This window comes from Hyla sarda, chromosome 8, assembly GCF_029499605.1.
Source record: "Hyla sarda isolate aHylSar1 chromosome 8, aHylSar1.hap1, whole genome shotgun sequence".
NCBI classification, from domain to species: domain Eukaryota; kingdom Metazoa; phylum Chordata; class Amphibia; order Anura; family Hylidae; genus Hyla; species Hyla sarda.
Genome location: NC_079196.1, coordinates 50689579 through 50707928, shown reverse-complemented (window position 1 = coordinate 50707928; position 18350 = coordinate 50689579). Strand labels below are relative to the sequence as shown.

The following is an 18350-nucleotide window of genomic DNA, read 5'->3' as shown; positions in this document are numbered from 1 at the left end:
TAGTCCTCCAGATGTTGCAAAACTACAACTCCAAGCATGCTGGGAGTTGTAGTTCGGCAACATCTGGCTCTAAAGATGTTGCCGAACTACTACTCCCAGCATGCCTGAGAATGTTTGGGAGTAGTGGTTTTGCAACAACTGGAGGCACACTGGTTGGGAAACATTGTCTGTTTCCTAACTCAGTGTTTCCCAACCCGTGTGCCTCCAGCTGTTGCAAAACTATAACTATCAGCATGCACTGATAAACTGTGCATGCTGGGAGTTGTAGTTTTGCAACAGCTGGAGATCCCCCCCTGTGAATGTACAGGGTACACGTCCAAGGAGGAAGACAGCACTAGTCCCTGCTCTTATGCCCGTGACCATCCAGATAACCAGTCCAGATATAGAACATCCAATTGGTATAGGTCACAGCAAAAAGTATGCAGACTCCCAATTTCAAAAAGGCTGTGGTCTTTATTTAGGTCATCAGCAATGCAACGTTTCGGCTATAGTGTAGCCTTTGTCAAGCCTTGCTTGACAAAGGCTACACTATAGCCGAAACGTTGCATTGCTGATGACCTAAATAAAGACCACAGCCTTTTTGAAATTGGGAGTCTGCATACTTTTTGCTGTGACCTATACCAATTGGATGTACAGGGTACATTCACATGGGCAGGGGCTTACAGTGAGTATCAGGCTGCAAGTTTGCAATGCAGCAAATTTTGCGCGGCAGCTCAAACTCGCAGCGGGAAACTCGCTGTAACCCCCCGTCCGTGTGACTGTACCCTAAAAACACTACACTACACTACACTAACACAAAATAAAATAAAAAGTAACAAACACTACATATACACATACCCCTACACAGCCCCCCTCCCCTCCCCAATAAAATTGAAAAACGTCTGGTATGCCACTGTTTCCAAAATGGAGCCTCCAGCTGTTGCAAAACATCAACTCCCAGTATTGCTGGACAGCCGTTGACTGTCCAAGCATGCTGGGAGTTTTGCAACAGCTGGAAGCACCCTGTTTGGGAATCACTGGCGTAGAATACCCCTATGTCCACCCCTATGCAAATCCCTAATTCAGGCCTCAAATGCGCATGGCGCTCTCACTTTGGAGCCCTGTCGTATTTCAAGGCAACAGTTTAGGGCCACATATGGGGTATGGCCGTACTCGGGAGAAATTGCCTAGCAAATTTTGGGGGGCTTTTTCTCCTTTCACCCCATATGAAAAGGTGAAGTTGGGGTCTACACCAGCATGTTAGTGTAAAAAAAAATTTTTTACACTAACATGCTGGTGTTGCCCTATACTTTTCATTTTGACAAGAGGTAAAAGGGGAAAAAAGCCCCCCAAAATTTGTAATGCAATTTCTCCCGAGTACGGCGATACCCCATATGTGGGCGCAAAGTGCTCTGGGGGCGCACAACAAGGCCCAGAAGGGAGAGTGCACCATGTACATTTGATGTGATTTGCACAGGGATGGCTGATTGTTACAGCGGTTTTGACAAACGCAAAAAAAAAAAAAAAAAAACACATGTGACCCCATTTTGGAAACTACACCCCTCACGGAATGTAATGAGGGGTGCAGTGAGAATTTACATGCCACTGGTGTCTGACAGAGCTTTGGAACAGTGGGCTGTGCAAATAAAAAATTTTGTACAGCCCACTGTTTCAAAGATCTGACAGACACCAGTGGGTTGTAAATGCTCACTGTACCCCTTGTTACGTTCCTCAAGGGGTCTAGTTTCCAAAATGGTATGCCATGGGGGGGTTATTTTGCTGTCCTGGCACCATAGGGGCTTCCTAAATGCGACATGCCCCCGAGCAAAATTTGCTCTCAAAAAGCCAAATATGACTCCTTCTCTTCTGAGCATTGTAGTTCGCCCGTAGTGCACTTCAGGTCAACTTATGGCGTACCTCCATACTCAGAAGAGATGGGGTTACAAATTTTGGGGGGTATTTTCTGCTATTAATCCTTGCAAAAATGTGAAATTTGGGGGGAAACACACATTTTTGTGAAAAAAATTATATATTTTTTTACATATGCAAAAGTCGTGAAACACCTGTGGGGTATTAAGGCTCACTTTATTCCTTGTTACGTTCCTCAAGGGGTCTAGTTTCCAAAATGGTATGCCATGTGGGGGGGGGGGGGGTTTGCTGTTCTGGCACCATAGGGGCTTCCTAAATGCAACATGCCCCCCAAAAACCATTTCAGAAAAACGTACTCTCCAAAATCCCCTTGTCGCTCCTTCGCTTCTGAGCCCTCTACTTCGCCCACCGAACACTTTACATAGACATATGAGGTATATGCTTACTCGAGAGAAATTGGGCTACAAAAATAACAATCCATTTTCTCCTTTTACCCCTTGTAAAAATTCAAAAATTTGGTCTACAAGAACATGCAAGTGTAAAAAATGAAGATTGTGAATTTTCTCCTTCACTTTGCTGCTATTCCTGTGAAACACCTAAAGGGTTAAAATGCTGACGTAATGTAATTTTGAATACTTTGGGGGGTGCAGTTTTTATAATGGGGTCATTTGTGGGGTATTTCTAATATGAAGGCCCTTCAAATCCACTTCAAACCTGAACTGGTCCCTGAAAAATTGTGATTTTGGAAATTTTGTGAAAAATTGGAAAATTGCTGATGAACTTTGAAGCCCTCTGGTGTCTTCCAAAAGTAAAAACTCATCCATTTTATGATGCAAACATAAAGTAGACATATTGTAAATGTGAATAAAAAAATATATATATTTGGAATATCCATTTTCCTTACAAGCAGAGAGCTTCAAAGTTAGAAAAATGCAAAATTTTTCATCAAATTTTGGGATTTTTCACCAAGAAAGGATGCAAGTTACCACAAAATTTTACCACTGTGTTAAAGTAGAATATGTCACGAAAAAACAATCTCGGAATTAGAATGATAACTAAAAGCATTCCAGAGTTATTAATGTTTAAAGTGACAGTGGTCAGATGTGCAAAAAATGGCCGGGTCCTAAGGTGTAAAATGGCTGGGTCCTTAAGGGGTTAAGGCATAGTCCACACCAAAAATAAAATGACAGAGAAAATAGCTACAACTATAGAATTTAGAACATTTAAACACTGATCAACCAGAAAGTGCAAAGAGGACCCTGAACAATAAAAGAAGTAACCTGATTGGTTGCTATCGGAAAATGCAACACTTTCCAAAGCAGAGGTCTGGATGAATATCCCCCCTAATGCACAAATTAAAAACAGCAAAAATGGCCCTGGCTGTGCGAGCTTTACCTCTGTAAACCATCCAAAGTCCCAAGGAATTCTGGGGCAGGAGTCTGTGCTTTTTGTAGGAACAACTCTGTTAATGTCCTTGAGTGGTCCAGCCAGAGTCCCAACTTAAACCCAATGGGGAGAAAACTCAATATTTTTTGGTGCATTGTTTTGTATATTTTTTTAAATTCCTGGACAACCTTTCAAAGAGTAACTGACAACTGACAGCGAGGCCTATTAGTGTCTATGAAAAATGTAACACTGTTCTGCGCATGTTCTCTTTTAGTGACGGTTACTTCATAGAGATCCATTGTGAGTTTCTTCTTCTTTCATTACAGCCCAGAAATGTTTGACCAACCATTTTCAGTGCGCCAACGGAGAATGCATCCCTCGAGATTTCATCTGTGACCACGATGACGACTGCGGAGACGGAAGTGATGAAAAGGATTGCAGTAATGTTCATTTTTTATAACTAAACTATATATATATATATATATATATATATATATATATATATATATACCGCCATCGACATTAAGGGTCTATTCACACGTACAGTATTCTGCGCAGATTTGATGAGCAGGATTTGAAGCTGTGTTCAGTCAGTCAGTTTACATTGAAATCTGCAGCAGAAAATCCTGCGCATCAAATCTGTGCAGAATACTGTATGTGTGAATAGACCATAGAGGAGAATATTTATAAATAATGCCTAAATAACTTTGCACTGTTAATCTGGTTTCTAGTAGTTCCTTGTTTTTCATTTGCAAGGGAGGGAGGCCATCTTTCTTTTCCCCCCAGTATCTGTGGGTATCAATAAAACTTTGCCAGATAGTACAGTAGATTACAAAGTTAGAGCTTGTCTGGTGCTGAGTTATTTCAAGGGGTTATCCAGGGAAAAAAAATTTTTTATATATCAACTGGCTCCAGAAAGTTAAACAGATTTGTAAATGACTTCTATTAAAAAATCTTAATCCTTTCAGTACTTATGAGCTTCTGAAGTTAAGGTTGTTCTTTTCTGTCTAAGTGCTCCCTGATGACACCTGTCTCGGGAACCGCCCAGTTTAGAAGAGGTTTGCTATGGGGATTTGCTTCTAAACTGGGCGGTTCCCAAGACAGGTGTCATCAGAGAGCACTTAGACAGAAAAGAACAACCTTAACTTCAGAAGCTCATAAGTACTAAAATGATTAAGATTTTTTAATAGAAGTAATTTACAAATCTGTTTAACTTTTTGGAGCCAGTTGATATATAAAAAAAAGTTTTTTCCTGGATAACTCCTTTAAGAACCTTTTACTTATTTCCTTTTATTTCCAAAAAACAGAGAAACATGTATTTGCTTCGCAAGTAAGCCTACAGTATATCGCAAGCTCTTTGTACCTTTCAAACCTAAAACATTCTGTCTCATTCTGTAGAGATATTGCTGGGTGTCTATTCCAGATTCCCCATACTCTGGCACTCATTAATCATTTGCAGTGTGTCTGGGGCCCGGCAGACATCAGCTTTTGTTCCTGTCTGAAGTCCTCTCGCTGCACAGCCAGACCTGACAGCACTCACAGAGCTTCAGACTGTACAGTGTCTGGAACTTAAGAAAATTCTGCAACTCCGTAGAGACGTCGGACACTTGGCCAATCTGATCACGAATTAGCACTCTTCGCTATATGCCTTTGCCGGTGTAGAAGAACACAGTTCAAACAGTTCTCTGATGCTACCTTTTATAGGGTTAGCCTTCCTTTTAGGGTCATGTTCGCACAGCAGAAATTTTGTGGAATGTCCGCCCGGAAAACTCGGCAGACATTCTGCAAATAGCAGGAACCAATTTGAACATGCCAGCACTAGGACCGCTCGGAAATGTGCCATCTCCATAGACGGCAATGCATTTCCGAGTGGACTCCGCTGAAAGAATTGACATGTTAAAGGGGTTATCAAGGAAAAAAACGTTTTTATATATATATCGACTGGCTCCAGAAAGTTAAAAAGATTTGTAAACTACTTCTATTAAACAATCTTAATCCTTTCAGTACTTATGAGATGATGAAGTTGAGTTGTTCTATTCTGTCTAAGTGCTCTCTGATGACACGTGTCTCGGGAACTGTCCAGAGTAGAAGCAAATCCCCATAGCAAACCTCTTCTACTCGGTGCAGTTCCCGAGACCAGCAGAGATGTCAGCAGAGAGCACTGTTGCCAGACAGAAAACAACAACTCAACTTCAGCAGCTGATAATTATTGAAAGGATTAAGATTTTTTAATAGAAGTAATTTACAAATCTGTTTAACTTTCTGGAGCCAGTTGATATATATATAAAAAAAAATTTTTCCTGGAATACCACTTTAACTCTTTCGGCGAAGGCCGAAATGAGAATTTCCGCAGATGTTCCCTCCGTGGAAATTCCACTGTGTGCATGGTGCAGGAGAATCCCATTGAAAACAACAGAACTCAGGATTTCCAAGCAGAATTTTTCCGTCAGATTCCACTCGGAAATTACGTCCTGGGAACATGTGCCATTAGAAAATTACCTATTTTTTCAATTTCCGATGGTAAACATATTTCTTATCAATTTTCCATTTTAATATCTATAGCAGTGGTTTCCAAACTGGGGGTCTCCAGATGTTGTAAAACTACCACTCATTATGCCTGGACAGCTGTGCATGCTGGAAGCTGTTAAAACACTGGAGTACCACTTTAATTAAAGCCTGTGCAGAACTTTCTTAGGGTGTGTTCACACGACAATTTTACTATACGGTTTCGGCATACGGTTTCATTAAAAAAAAGTATGCAACCGTATAGACCGTATGCACCATAATGTATACAGTTGTCTCCGTTTTTCAAACCATACGTTTTTTTTCCAGACAGAAAACTGTAGTCTACCACGGTTTTTGGTCCAGGTGAAAAATTGTATTAAACCGTATACGTTTTTTTTTTAAACATGGGAGTCAATGGGAACCGTATGTGCGTACGGTTCCATCCGGTTTTCACCATACGGTTTTTGGCTTTGCGCAGTTTTTTTTCTAGGAATTTCAATCAAACAAGTAAAACTTTATTCATAATGGAGCGAAAAGTTAAAAACGTATATGTTTTTTTCGTAAAAAAAAAAAACGATGCAACCGGACATCATTTTACAAACTGTATACGGATAAAAATTTGTACACACATTTTGATACAGTTTAGTCAGGTTTTGAGGAATCTGTTTTTTTTAATCAAAAACCTGATACAAAACTGTATTGCAAAAACGTGGTGTGAACCCACCCTTACTATGAATATGCGATAAACACTCCTGTTATCTACCCTGTTTTTACCTAGCCTACCCAAGCTGTAAAGGAGATTACTTCACCTGCCCAAGTGGTCGCTGTATACACCAGAGCTGGATTTGCGATGGGGACGATGACTGTGATGACAATGCTGATGAAACTGGATGTGGTAAGTGTATGCCCAATGTACAGTAAAGCAGAGGCATCATTGGACGAAGACAGCCTGTGAATGCAATGTCATTTTTTTATAGCAGTGTTTCCCAACCAGGGTGCCTCCAGCTGTTGCAAAACTACAACTCCCAGCATGCCCGGACAGCCGAAGTTGTAGTTTTACAACAGCTGGAGGCACCCTGGTGGGTGAAACACTGTTTTAAAAAATGTAATTGGGCTACACATCTCTATTGAAGTGCATAGAGGTTTTAGTTAAAGGGGTATTCCAGGCCAAAACTTTTTTTTATACATCAACTGGCTCCGGAAAGTTAAACAGATTTGTAAATTACTTCTATTAAAAAATCTTAATCCTTCCAATAGTTATTAGCTTCTGAAGTTGAGTTGTTTTCTGTCTAACTGCTCTCTGATGACTCACGTCCCGGGAGCTGTGCAGTTCCTATGGGGATATTCTCCCATCATGCACAGCTCCCGGGACGTGACATCATCATTGAGCAGTTAAGACAGAAAACTTCAGAAGCTAATAACTATTGGAAGGATTAAGATTTTTTAATAGAAGTAATTTACAAATCTGTTTAACTTCCCAGAGCCAGTTGATTTATATAAAAAAAGGTTTTGCCTGGAATACCCCTTTAATTAAAATCAAAGTGCCATTGAACTAAATGGATCCTATTTGGAGTTCTGTGTTGGAGATTTTCAGATGCACAGAGAGATCTAGGGCTCATTTAAAATGCGGACATTCTGCCGGCTAAATGTCCACTTGCAGCAGGCCCTGCTGAAAACATTGGAGGTAGGACTGTGCAAACGTGCACACCGCATAGACGGCAATGCAGTCGGGTGGAATTCCACCCAAAGAATGAAAATGACATTTATTCCACATAGTGTGCACAGAGCATCAGAATCCCATTGAAAACAACAGGACTCCATTGTCCGCAGTGTGAACGAGCCCTTAGGCTTTTTGTTGTTGTTTAAATCAATGACGGCCCATGGTCCATTGCTTTGGCCAACAACAATCCCCTTGTCATCCTCATATACTTGTCCTTGAGCCAACATGCCCAACTTCTTTCACCACTCTTCCTCTACACAGGTCTTGATAAATCTCCCCTTTGTATCCACAGACATGTGTCTTATAATAAGAATTATTTAACATTAAAGAGTACCTGTCACCAAACTAAACTTTTAATATATTGTTCCTTATGTAATTATAAGGCACTTTGCTACTTACTTGCTGTTAAAATTCTCAATCTTTATATGTTTTTAATGTGATTAAAAAAACGGCCACTAGGTGGCTCTGTTCTGTTCCTTGCGCAAGTCAGACAGTTAGTTTGGTCTCCCCCCGGCCTGGCAGGAGACCAAACTCAGGAAGTGGGTGCGGGGCAGCTCTCACAGGCTTCAGTGATGTCGACCCTGCTGGGGAACGCCCACTTTCTCCTGCCGGGAGCTTACACAATGTGAGTAAGGGGAAAGGTATTATACAGAGCTTTTTAAAATCACCTGGAGGGGTGTTAGGAGTAGTTAGGGGATATAATCTTGGTTAGTTTAGAAAATATGGTGTGATGACAGGTACTTTTTAACCAGAAAATCTGACCATTTAAAAGACTAAAAGCTATTGATAACAATTCAGTTTAATTGTTGTGTCCCCACCTTTTATCCTACATGGCCATCTAAATTCCTTGAAGGAACCAGTCATACTGCAAAGAGGAGTCATGAAGTGATAATTCACATTTATAGTCAAATCCAACTGAAGCCTAAAGATGTATTGATTTGTATTTTAGAGAGTGGGTTGAGAGAATGTGGCCCTGGAGAATGGTCTTGTCCATCGTCTGGCCAGTGCATTTCTATAGATAAAGTCTGTGATGGGACAATTCACTGCCGATTCGGAGAGGACGAAACCAATACAACAGCTGGAAGGAACTGCAGTAAGTTATATTGTCTGTGTAACATTGCAACTTACACATTTATTATTCTTCTGTTCTAATATTTTAGACGACCATGTAACTGTATGAAAAGGGTTTGATTTTTATTTCCCCTAACTTCCTATGACCCATTGGTCAATATACAGTGGTCCTTCAAGTTACAATATTAATTGGTACCAGGACGGACCATTGTATGTTGAGACCAGAACTCTATGGAAACCTGGTAATCGGTTCTAAAGGCACCAAAATGTCATCCAAAAATAGGAAAAAGTGAGGATTAAAGAAAAATAAGTAGATAAATAATATAGATAAAGCAAATCCATATATATAAAAGTAAGAAAGATCTGCTGGAAGCTGTAATCACTGTCTATGTCAGTGTTTCCCAAGCAGGGAGCCTCCAGCTGTTGCAAAACTACAACTCCCAGCATGCCCGGACAGCCAAAGGCCAATATCCAAGTATATGAAAGCAAACCAGTTACTTCAATAATCTCTTTGTATAGAAATCTGTATCTGTTACTTTATACTGGAAGAGAGTCATTTAAACTCTAAACAGTTTAACATAATTTTAGTATTTAACATTAAAGACGTACTCAGCCCCTAGACATCTTATCCCCTATCCAAAGTATAGGGGACAAGATGTCTGATATCAGGGGTCCCGCTGCTGGGGTCCCCTGTGATCTCTCCTGCAGCACCCCCGTTTTTCAGCTGCACAGAGCGAGGATTGCTCTTTGACTGATGACGGGCGATGCAGGGGACAGAGTATCGTGATGTCACTGCTCCGCCCCCACATGACACCATGCCCCTCCGCCTCAATGCAAGTCTATGGGAGGGGGCGTGGTGGCCGCCACGCCCCCTCCCATAGACTTTCATTGAGGGGGCAGGGCGTGAAGTCACGAGGGGGCGGAGCAGTGATGTCACAATACTCCGTCCCCTGCATCACTTGTCAAAAATAACATCCATTTGTCATAATAGGCTATAACGGGTGAGAATGGATAATCAAAAAATCCCATGGACTTGAATGGGATTTTTCAACGGCCGTTTTTAAGGGTTTTCTAAACGGGACATTGTAACAGGTCTTTGTAACGTAGCAACAGTATAGTGTGAAGGGAGCCTTACTAAAAAATAAAAATAGGAGAAGCCCAATTTAAAGGTTACTTCCATGTTCCTGTCCCTGACTGCTATTTTGACGCAATTTGACTGATTCTACAGAGCTAATCTCCCACAGTCTATAAATATTATGTATTAGTTGAGTACCCTGCGTTGTCCGGTTTTTCCTTCCTAATCCTTGTTGTGGAGGAAAATCAACAGAGTAAGATTTTGCCTTCATATCCCGTCCTCATATATTGTTGTCATATCCCAACCCCATATCCCGACCTCATATCCCGACCTCTTATCCCGACCTCCTATCCCGACCTCCTATCCCGACCTCCTATCCCGACCTCCTATCCCGTCCTCCTATCTCGACCTCCTATCTCGACCTCCTATCTCGACCTCCTATCCCAACCTCCTATCCCGACTTCCTATCCGTCCTCCTATCCCGTCCTCCTATCCCGTCCTCCTATCCCGTCCTCCTATCTCGTCCTCCTATCTCGTCCTCCTATCTCGTCCTCCTATCCTGACCTCCTTTCCCGTCCTCTGATCTCGACCTCCTATCTCTTCCTCCTATCGTGACCTCCTATCCCGCCCTCCTATATCGACCTCCTATCCCGTCCTCCTATCCCGTCCTCCTATCCTGACCTCCTATCCTGTCCTCCTATCCCGTCCTCCTATCTTGACCTCCTATCCGGACCTCCTATCCCATCCTCCTTTTCTGTCCTCATATCTCGACCTCCTATCTCGACCGCCTATCCCGACCTCCTATCCCGACCTCATATCCCGTCCTCATATCCCGACCTGTAATATGTGTACCAGGTATTGAAATATCTCCAGCCGTACAGAAGTTATGTGGGAACATACATTTCCCATTGATTTGCATGGGACTTTAACCCCTTAAGGACCGGGGTTTTTTCTGTTTTTGCATTTTCGTTTTTTGCTCCTTGCCTTTAAAAAATCATAACTCTTTCAATTTTGCACCTAAAAATCCATATGATGGCTTATTTTTTGTGCCACCAATTCTAATTTGTAATGACGTCAGTCATTTTACCCAAAAATCTACGGTGAAACGGAAAAAATAAATCATTGTGCGACAAAATTGAAAAAAAAACGCAGTTTTGTAACTTTTGGGGGCTTCCGTTTCTACGTAGTACATTTTTCGGTAAAAATGACACCTTATCTTTATTCTGTAGGTCCATACGATTAAAATGATACCCTACTTATAGAGATTTGATTTTTTCGGACTTCTGGAAAAAATCATAACTACATTCAGGAAAATTAATACGTTTAAAATTGTCATCTTCTGACCCCTATAACTTTTTTATTTTTCCGTGTATGGGGCGGTATGAGGGCTCATTTTTTGCGCCGTGATCTGAAGTTTTTAACAGTACAATTTTTGCATTGATAGGACTTATTGATCAAAAAGTGACCAAAAATGCACTATTTTAGACTTTGGAATTTTTTTGCGCGCACGCCATTGACCGAGCGGTTTAATTAATGATATATTTTTATAATTCGGACATTTCCGCACGCGGTGATACCATATATGTTCATTTTTATTTTTATTTACACTGTGTTTTTTTTTTTTTATTGGAAAAGGGGGGTGATTCAAACTTTTATTAGGGGAGGAGTTAAATGATCTTTATTCACTTATTTTTTTCACTTTTTTTTTGCAGTGTATAGCTCCCATAGGGACCTATAACACTGCACACACTGATCTCTTATACTGATCATTGTTATCCCATAGGGACCTATAACACTGCACACACTGATCTTCTATGTTGATCACTGGTTTCTCATAAGAAACCAGTGATCAACGATTCTGCCACATGACTGCTCCTGTCTGGATCTCAGGCACTGAGCAGTCATTCGGCGATCGGACAGCGAGGAGGCAGGAAGGGGCCCTCCCGCTGTCCTGTCAGCTGTTCGGGATGCCGCGATTAGCCGCGGCTATCCCGAACAGCCCGACTGAGCTAGCCGGCCACTTTCGGTTTCACTTTTTCAAAGGGTTAATAGCGCGCGGTGCCGCGATCGGCACTGCGCGCTATTAGAGGCGGGTCCCGGCTTCACTATGACGCCGGGCCCGCCGTGATATGACGCGGGGTTACTGTGTAACCCCGCGTTATATCAGGAGAGCAGGTCCAAGGGCGTACCTGTACGCCCTTGGTCCTTAAGGGGTTAAACCACAACCCCGACCCTCACAAATGGGGGTAGTTAAGGGTTAAATTAACTATCCTATATTTTTAGTGGATATATAAGTAACATGTGACCAAGTATAATCGAAATATCTCCAGCCGTTTGGAAGTTATGCAGTAACATATATTTCCCATAGACTTGTATGGGACTTTAAACAAAAACCCCGCCCCTGGCAAATGGGGATGAGTAAGGGTTAAATCACCTATCCTATGTTTGTTGTTGACATATAAGTAACATGTGACCAAGTTGCTGGAACATACACACACACATTGGGGGAGATTTATCAAAACCTGTGCAGAGGAAAAGTTGCTGAGTTGCCCATAGCAACCAATCAGATCGCTTCTTTCACTTTTGAAAAGGCCTGTGAGAAATGAAAGTAGCGATCTGATTGGTTGCTATGGGCAACTCAGCAACTTTTCCTCTGGACAGGTTTTGATAAATCTCCCCCATTGAGTTTTATATACAGATAGATAGATAGATAGATAGATAGATAGATATATAGAAAGAATATATAGGCAGCACACCGCAGGTAGACTTCAACCAAAAATAGGATTTATTCCGTGATGTGGGAGACTAGAGATGAGCGAACTTACAGTAAATTCGATTCGTCATGAACTTCTCGGCTCGGCAGTTGATGCCTTATCCTGCATAAATTAGTTCAGCTTTCCGCTGGGCTGGAAAAGGTGGATACAGTCCTAGGAAAGAGTCTCCTAGGACTGTATCCACCTTTTCCAGCCCACGGGAGCACCTGAAAGCTGAACTAATTTATGCAGTATAAGTCATCAACTGCTGAGCCGAGAAGTTCGCGACGAATCAAATTTACTGTAAGTTCGCTCTTCTCTATGGGAGACTATGTTTCTCAATTGAAAAAGCCAGCGTGAGGCTGGAGAAACGTAGTCTCCCACATCATGGAATAAATCCTATTTTTGTTTGAAGTCTACCTGCGGAGTGCTGCCTATATATTCTTTCTATACATTGAGGAACCAGTGGACCGAGGTTCAGATGATGCGGGCACCCCGAATTCTTTTTTTCTATTTATTTCTGGAGGCGCTGTTCTTATTGGATATTTAGATAGATAATACTGTATGTGTGTAAACCCAGCTGTGTATTTACTAGAGATGAGCGAACTTACAGTAAATTCCATTCGTCACAAACATCTCGGCTCGGCAGTTGATGTCTTTTCCTGTATAAATTAGTTCAGCTTTCCGGTGCTCCGGTGGGCTGGAAAAGGTGGATACAGTCCTAGGAGACTCTTTCCTAGGAATGTATCCACCTTTTCCAGCCCACCGGAGCACCTGAAGGCTGAACTAATTTACGCAGGAAAAGTCATCAACTGCCGAGCCGAGAAGTTCGTGACGAATCGAATTTACTGTAAGTTCGCTCATCTCTAGTATTTACCTCCAAGGCAGATGCAAGTTCTGCTTTGGCTTTTCTCTGGTCCTGAGGGTGGGATACAGAAGACGAAAATAGATACAACTTGAACTGCTTACAGTGTGTTATACAATAGATTAGATTCTATTTACAGATACAAGTATTATAGGGGTCATTGGGTCGGCCACTTCAATCTTTAATTAAGGATCTATGGGCTCCTCAATTAATAGTTTGTACTTCTTCATTTATATCACATCCTTTCCTTCTAAGGTAGTGTTTCCCAAGCAGGGTGCCTCCAGCTGTTATGAAACTACAACTCCCAGCATGCCCAGACAGCCAACGGCTGTCTGGGCATGCTGGGAGTTGTAGTTTCACAAGAGCTGGAGGCACCCTGCTTGGGAAACACTATTCTAAGGCATTAAGAGATTATTGCATAGTATAGCCTCAGCAGAGCTTTCCACTAAGCGGCTAGATTGCTAAATGATCAGAATGGTATATGGGGTAGAACCTAATAAAGTTGTAGATTCAAAAGGATTTACTTAGCAAAATGCATCAGCATTGCAGTGCAAATTGCATGAAATGTGGAGTACATGGCTTGCACCAAATTTATTTTTTGTTTTAGAAACTTTTTTCAACTTCTGCAACAATTTCAAAAATGTATGTGGCTAAGAGGAGTCATAATATGGACCAGATTATTACTGTTTTGGCCCCCAAAAAAATTGCTATAAAGTAAGCCAGCAAATAGGTGATGTAAGGAAAAGAGAAGCGTCTGAGATATTTAGCAAAATGGGCAAAATGTGTAGCACAGTCTACAGCAGTGGTCTTCCAACTGTACACCTCCAGATGCTGCAAAACTACAACTCCCAGCATGGCCGGACAGCCAACGGCAACATCTGGAGGACCACAGTTTGAAGACCACTAGTCTGGATTTATCCTGTTTAATTCTATTCTACAGTGCTTTATAAATGATATATTTATCCGATGTATTTTATTTGTTTTTTTTACCGTTTTACCCTAGGTACTAGTAACTGCGCTGCACTGAGTTGTTCTTATCGGTGTCATTCCTCTCCATCTGGCGGTGTCTGCTTTTGTCCAGCGGGATATATTATCAGTACGAACGACAGCCGGACCTGCATTGGTCAGTACATTACATACACTAACTGCAAATTTTTACTGCCTACACCGGGGTGTTTCAAACAATGTGTCTCCAGCTGTTGCAAAACTACAACTCCAAGCATGCTCGGACAGCCAAAGGCTGTCCGGGCATGCTGGGTGTTGTAGTTTTGCAACAACTGGATGCACACTGTTTGGAAAACACTGACCTACATTGTAGTCAAGTTACCATATTTTAGTGTTGTGCTTCATGTTTAGTTAGAGGGGTACTCCACCCCTAGATATCTTGTCCCCTATCCAAAGGCCTGAAGATCCCCTATCCAAAGGCCCGAAGATAGCAGAGAGTCCCAGCGGCTCGACCCCCCCAGTCAGACATCTTATTCCCAATTCTTTGGATAGGGGATAAGATGTCTAGGGGTAGAGTACCCCTTTAATGTAATTAATTGCAATCATATAATGTAGTCATTGCCTAGGTACTGGATGTCTTTGTACATCTTATGCTGCTCTAAAAAAAAATTCTATAAATCTATCTATAATTCCCCATTGTCCTCCCACCATAGATCGCCACATCTACCTTATTTTTTATCACATTTAATTAGATTTGAAAAGGAATTATTTATCAATAATTCTTAGCAGTCAAACAGCCTTATTCTAGTGCTGTACTTTGCTAGCAAAACCCAGACCACTTGTGGTTCTATTAAACCAAACATAGTTAACCCAATGATCTGTAGCCATCTATCATAGATCAGTAAAACCACTGCAGATGGTGGGGTCCAGGTGTGGCAACCATAAAGCGGTTGTCCAATGATGAAACCTATTTTCAACTGTCTAATAAATAAATATACATTGGTAAATAAAGTTATTTTATAACCTTTTTTGCCTTTCAGGCTTTCCTTCTGTTTTTGATGCAAATCTATCTTCCTGTCCTAAGTACAACCTGTAATTATCTTCCTGTTCCTGTGTACACTCTAATTGGGAGTTCAACCAACTCTATCTCCCTATCCCTAGAGAAAGAGTTGGCTGAATTTCTGGCTAGAGTGTACACAGGAACAGGTCCATTACAGGATACACACCAGATAGGAAGTTGGGCTAATAAAGTCAAAAGAGCAGACAGTTTGTATGAAAAGCAGAAGGAATGCATGAAAGATCACAGGTAGGTAGTAAATAACAGGAAGACCTTATTGGTTTTATCATGTGAAGATGCAGCCAGCTTCATGTTCATCATTCAGTAAGGGCTAAATTTGTATTGTGTTGATCTACCTTTACAAAAAACTATATAAAATGACAGTGGCATATAATATATTGGTGACAGATCAGTCAGACTTTCACCAGAATACTACGATCAAATAGTGTATAGTCATATATATATATATATATATATATATATATATATATATATATATATATATATATATAATATTATAAAATCCAATTACTTTGCTTTTTAATAGAACTGTGGGCGCTGTAAAAAAACCTACATTGGGTGCCAAAACTAAGGGTGCTGGTTATTAATAAACAGGAACCTAGAAAAACAACCTCCTAAATCTATGGAGTAGCCTCTCTCCATGAATGATGATGGGCGTTTTTATTTTTTTTAACGTGAGTCCAAAGGTCTTTGTTGAGCTATTGTACTCTAAACAGGTTCCTAATTAAATTAAATTACATATTACATAATTATTTTTGAACAAATTAAAACTAAAATGTAGTGAAAGATAAAAATTAAAAACTGAATTTAATGTAATATTAGCACAGATGGCATACTATGTGTGTTGTAGAAATGGGTAATACGAGCAATGGTAAATTTAGAAGGCCCGAATATTTAGTCCAATGAACATTCTGTTTCATGTGAACGATCTCTTCAACATGATCTTGTTCGACCGCTACAGACAAAAGCTTTCTGTGGTAACGAGATAGTGACAACTGTCCCAGCTTCAAAGCCCTAAGAAAAAGTATTGGTATCTCTTATAACAGGACAGTATTATAAGATTGTATCTACATAAAGGAAACATACAAAGTAGCAATAAATATCTCAGTTCAGGAGGATTAATACTGCTGCCTAGTGACTACAAAACCTGACTACAAAACCTCACTTACTGATTGTCTACAAGCGAATCAACGAATATATATTTACAGAGAGATAGATAGATAGATATTACATATATAGATATGAGAGAGATAGATATTAGATAGATAGAAAGATAGTAGATAGATAGATATGAGATAGATAGATAGATAGATATTAGATCAATAGATATGAGATAGATATGAGATAGATAGATAGATAGATAGATATGAGATAGATAAATATTAAATAGATAGATAAGAGATAGATAGATAGATATATATGAGATAGATAGATAGATATTAGATAGATAGATATGAGATAGATATTAAATAGATAGATAAGAGAGAGAGAGAGATAGATAGATAGATATGAGATAGATAGATAGATAGATAGGAGATGATAGATAGATAGATAGATAGATAAATGATAGATAGATAGATAGATAGATAGGAGATGATAGATACCGTAGATAGATAGATAGATACAAAAGGAAGAAAGCAGCACGTCTAGGAGTAACAAAATGATCGATGCCAGCAGAGTCCAGACCTGGGTCAAGGGTCCATCTTTAAGCAGAAATAATCGAATGTCCGCAGCACACAGGTTGTGAAAAAGTCCAGTGATTTATTCCAAACAAAATGCCAGTGTCAGTAGCAACGTTTCAGCTAGCTCTCTTAGCTTAATAATGACTAGGAGAGCTAGCTGAAACGTTTCTACTGACACTGGCACACAACCTGTGTGCTGCGGACATTCGATTTTTTTCTAGATAGATAGATAGATATGAGATAGATATGAGATAGATAGATATGAGATAGATAGATAGATAATTGATAGATATGAGATAGATAGATAGATAGATAGGAGATGATAGATAGATAGATAGATATGAAATAGATAGATAAGTGATAGATAGATAGATAGATAGATAGATAGATAGATATGAGATAGATAGATAGATAGATATTAAATAGATAGATAGATAACAGATAGATAGATAGATAGATAGGAGATGATTGATAGATAGATAGATAGATAGATATGAGATAGATAGATAGATATGAAATAGATAGATAAGTGATAGATAGAATATTAGCTGAGATAAAAAAATAAAAAAAAAGACACATTCCTGAATGTATTTTTATTCATTACTTCATTTCATTTACTTTAGATTTTAATGATTGTCAAGTCTGGGGCATCTGTGACCAACTCTGTGAAGATCGTATGGGCAGCCATCGCTGTGGCTGTGTGGATGGATATGTCTTGGAACATAACAAGCACTGTAGAGCCAACACCACCAGTATGTACTAATTCGGGAAACCCAGTCCTATTGTGGAGATTAAGGCTACGGCCACATTTGGATTTTACATGCAGAAAATCTGCAGCATTTAGGGGGGAGATTTATCAAAACCTGTCCGGAGGAAAAGTTGACCAGTTGCCCATAGCAACCAATCAGATTGCTTCTTTAATTTTTAACAAGGCCTCTGCAAAATGAAAGAAGCAATCTGATTGGTTGCTATGGGCAACTGGGCTACTTTTTCTCTGTGCAGGTTTTGATAAATCTTGTGCACTGAGCAGCCGGCGAGACAGCACAGCTCCCCGCTACTGCGGGTTGCTCATGAGGAAAACTAAGACGCCGAAACCGGTGGACCAGTACCGGAAAAGGCGCATAGTATCTATGGTGTATCCCAGGACTTGGGAACCCCTTTATTACTTTACAGGTCACATGTTATAATGGAACAGGCACTATATCTCTCGTTCCTTTGGTTTTGAGTGTCTGATGTCTTTTGCATACAGTAATTATATCTTATCCTGTGATATTATTATACCCCATCTATTCCCTGAGGAGGTCGCTGACCGAAACGCGTCGGATTGTATGGGATGTCAATGATTATTGGTTGCATAGGATAATAACTTTTTCAGACTGACACTTTTACACATACGTTTAACAGCTTGTTAGCATCTGACAT

General features: G+C 40.4%; 1 protein-coding gene across 3 annotated transcripts in view; it reads left to right on the top strand.

Annotated features, from left to right (window-relative positions):
• Window positions 1–18350, top strand: part of LRP2 (LDL receptor related protein 2) — a gene marked incomplete in the record, with an annotated part of 280817 nt that overhangs the window by 78442 nt on the left and 184025 nt on the right. For all 3 annotated transcript variants that reach the window (XM_056536932.1, XM_056536931.1, XM_056536933.1), the window contains 5 exon segments: window positions 3561–3674; window positions 6518–6634; window positions 8409–8552; window positions 14227–14346; window positions 17552–17680. In XM_056536932.1, the coding sequence (XP_056392907.1) occupies window positions 3561–3674; window positions 6518–6634; window positions 8409–8552; window positions 14227–14346; window positions 17552–17680 (624 nt within the window).